The sequence below is a fragment of the Triticum aestivum genome, chromosome 3D (assembly GCF_018294505.1).
Source record: "Triticum aestivum cultivar Chinese Spring chromosome 3D, IWGSC CS RefSeq v2.1, whole genome shotgun sequence".
NCBI classification, from domain to species: Eukaryota; Viridiplantae; Streptophyta; class Magnoliopsida; order Poales; family Poaceae; genus Triticum; species Triticum aestivum.
This window is the reverse complement of record NC_057802.1, coordinates 426,242,756-426,246,049: the sequence shown is the minus strand read 5'-3', so window position 1 is coordinate 426,246,049 and position 3,294 is coordinate 426,242,756. Positions and strand designations below refer to the sequence as shown.

The window sequence follows — 3,294 nt, the reverse complement described above, 5'->3', positions numbered from 1 at the left end:
GTAAAATATTAAATGCCGGAGCAGGCTGCCGGAACGTCGGAGCAAGTGGAGGAGCTCCGAAGCAGCCGCCGGAGCAAGCAGAGGGATTTTTTTTTTCTTCTTGCAGTATAGTTCTGCAGTACACCCAATTTTATACCGCAAAAACAGTTTACGGTGACCGGTAAACTGATTTTACAGTAGGGCGATATAAGGTATCCGCTAGAATTGCTCTCGCCTGCAGCTCAAGGAACGCATAGGCACACACATGGCTAGCTACTGAAACTGATCTAGGACATAAAGTTGACAATCAGTACATGGGTTCATGTTGGTATCACCCTGGACGATATAATGTTGACAATCACTACTAGTTCAGCTACTAGCTACGAAAGCATGGATCTCAAACAGAAAAAAAAAACATCGACGATCGATCTCCATCTCCGCACGCGGCGAAACAGATCAGCAGGGTGGTCGTATGACTCCAAAGGTGGTGGTGGTGGTGACCGGTGACTCCATCTCCCTCAGTTTGCAGCAGGAGAAGCGTTCGTTTGCTGACCTGCTTTATTCGTTTTGCATCGGAGAGGCCCAGGTTAGACCGTGCTCAACATTCAAATCGAATGACAGACTGATAATTGACAGTCAGCCATGAATGCACTCCAGAGTAATATTGAGAACACGTACGTAGCCGAGAGACAGAAGACGCACCTGATGCTGCTGCTGCTGCCACATTCCCGGTGCCCCTCTTCTTTCTCACGCACGCGATCACCGCTGTTACAACCAGCACGAGCAGTATGGCGGCGCACAGGGCCAAAACCACAGGTTGCTCTGCACATTAATGAGACGCGCTTGATTAGAACTTGCTTTACAACCCATACCACACATGCTCGATGAGTCCAAATCTGCATGCCGATCATCTTGCGCACAGATGGCATTAACTACTTAAATGTTCCATGAAATGCCAAGCATTGCATTCATGGTGGCGTTCATTCCAAATTTTGCTTTCTCTTATCAGATTTCTTTCCGTTTGCTTGCTGGAAGAAAAAGAACTTGTATCAACTTCTGAGAAGAGGACGAACTACTCACTGACATATTTCGCCACGGGCCGTGGTGGGACGGAGGTCTCGATCCGCAGGAAGCAGTTGTAGCCGAGCACGTCGGCCACGCGCTCGTGCTCGCCGTCGAGGCCCCAGCCGCACGCCCGCACCTCCCGCGCCGAGTCCCCCAGGCACCGGGCGCACTCCGCCGCCGCCGCGCGGTCCCTCGCGCACTGCGCCCGCAGCTTCACCGCGTTCTTCCCGGTGGCGTTGCTCGAGAGCGCCGCCGCGTCGGTGACGACGCGCGCCCCCGAGCAGTTGGCCGCGCCGCGCCCCGCCAGGGACTGCGCGAGCGCGACGAGCGCCCGCGTGTCGAAGCAGTTGGGGTAGGAGGGCAGCGTGCCGTCGTCGACGGAGATGACGGCGGGGTAGACCTCCTCGCCGAAGGAGATGACGTCGCGGAACGCGTCCTCGTGCGCGGAGGAGGTGTTGCCGTCGGCGTAGGCCAGGAAGCAGCCCTCGCTCCTCCAGACGCCGGCGCGCCTGCTAGCGCCGCAGCCGGCGAGCTTCTTGGCGGCCGCGGCGAGGCACGCCAGGCAGTCTTGCGGCGCGGGATCGCCCAGGCAGAGGCCGCGGGCGAACGCGCCGCCGCCGGACTGCAGGGACGCGAACCCCGTCGGCGCGGCGGCTGCGGGCAGCGCGGCCAGGAGCGGCAGGAGGGTGCCGCGGAAGGCAGCGGCGCCGTCGTCCGAGGAAGGGGGCGGTGCGCAGTCGACCATGGCATAGCTGGCCGCGAAGCGCAGCTCCATGGTGCGGCTGAGCAGCAGGAGGACGTAGAAGAGGATCGCGGCGAGGATGGCTATGGTGGTGAGCGCGCAGGCGGACGCCATGGACCTGGCAGCCCCGCGGGCCGGCGGTGACAGCGGCAGAGCCGGTGGAGGAGGGACGCCGATCGGAGGCAGTGGAACAAGTGAACGACTGACCGCACCGATTTGCCAAAAAAGCTTGGGTTCGGGCTCGCTGCTGCGTAATTGTTACGGGCGTTCCTTTTTCTGTGCAATACTCCCTACTGCGCGCCTCGTGAGGTGCTGGACCGATAGCTGAAATCGGCTCTGATGACTGTAGCGTTGTTGGTACTGAAATGGGAGGCTCTTTGCGAATTACCCACAGAAACTTCCTCGCAACTTCCGTCTTCTTTTTAGAGCAAGTGTAATGTGATAGGGTGATGTAAGCATGCCATAAAGATTCGAATATTATTTATATGTTGAGTTGAATGAGAGAAAAATATAAATAGGGTTGTAGATTAACAGTCAGCTCTAAAAAACTTTATGAGAGTGAGGTGGGCCAAACATTAATAAAGCAACGACATATAGCCTGGTGTTAGAAGGGAATAGCGAGGAATTGACGGAATATGATGGATATTGCATCGAGCCTCACGGGCGAGTATATATAGGAGTACAGACTTGGAAGGTAAGAAGCCTCTCCTAGAGATAAGGTAGGAGACGGATTATAAATTCTAGACTACCAAATACATGTAACCCAAATATATCTCTAACATCCCTCACAGTCGTACCGGTAGCGTTGCGAACAACATGAGCGTCGCGGACAGTCAGACTGGAGAGAATAGCAGCCAACGGGCTGACATCCCCCCGCAGTCGCAGCGGGAGCGTCGGGGACAGTGTTGCATCGCGGACGCGTGGACTGTAGAGGAAGCCGATGAGTTGCTCAAGCAAGGTGATAGCCCTTTGTGTCGTTGCCTAGGTAGCCGAGAGCGTGGGTGGCGTAGCCGTGACGAGGTAGCCGTGCGAAGAATGTCGTGGTCGATGTCGAGTCGGGGTGGCCGGTGTCGAGGAAGTCGCCGTGGAGCCGCGGGCGCAAGGAGGCGCCGAGTTAGTCATGGGCGTAGTGGTGTCGAAGTAGTGGTGCGCCAGGAAGAAGTCGGTGTTGACGAAGTGTCGCACCGAGTTTGCCAAGCCCGAGGACACATCATGGACGAAGGCGCGCATCGGTGTTGCCAGCACCGGGCATGCGTAGACAGACGAAGTCGATGTTGACGATGCGCCGCTCCAGGCTTGCCAGACCTGGGAACACACCAGGGGCGAAGGGACACGTCGGTGTTGCCAGCACCTGGCATGTGTAGACGGGGACCTGCACGAGTTGTATGCCATGTCGGAGAAGTCGGAGGGGCCAGCAGAGAAGGACTCGACGACGGTTGTGGCGCCAATCGGCACGGGGCCGATGTCGCCAATGGTGGTCGGAGTAGACGAAGTGGTCGGGGAAGATG

General features: G+C 57.3%; 1 protein-coding gene across 3 annotated transcripts; it reads right to left on the bottom strand.

The window, feature by feature from the left end:
- Positions 1 to 249: 249 nt before the first annotated feature.
- Positions 250 to 2,284, bottom strand: LOC123074829 (cysteine-rich repeat secretory protein 38). 3 transcript variants are annotated; one of them, XM_044497568.1, is made up of 3 exons: positions 1,060 to 2,284; positions 658 to 801; positions 250 to 532 (listed from the first exon to the last, which is right to left on the bottom strand). In XM_044497568.1, exons 1-3 carry the CDS (start codon positions 1,898 to 1,900, stop codon positions 498 to 500), a joined length of 1,020 nt encoding a protein of 339 aa, XP_044353503.1. In that variant the 5' UTR covers positions 1,901 to 2,284; the 3' UTR covers positions 250 to 497. The 3 variants fall into 3 exon arrangements, with proteins under 3 accessions (XP_044353503.1, XP_044353504.1, XP_044353505.1); XM_044497569.1 differs by having other exon boundaries at positions 250 to 535; positions 682 to 801; XM_044497570.1 differs by having other exon boundaries at positions 682 to 801.
- Positions 2,285 to 3,294: the final 1,010 nt, after the last annotated feature.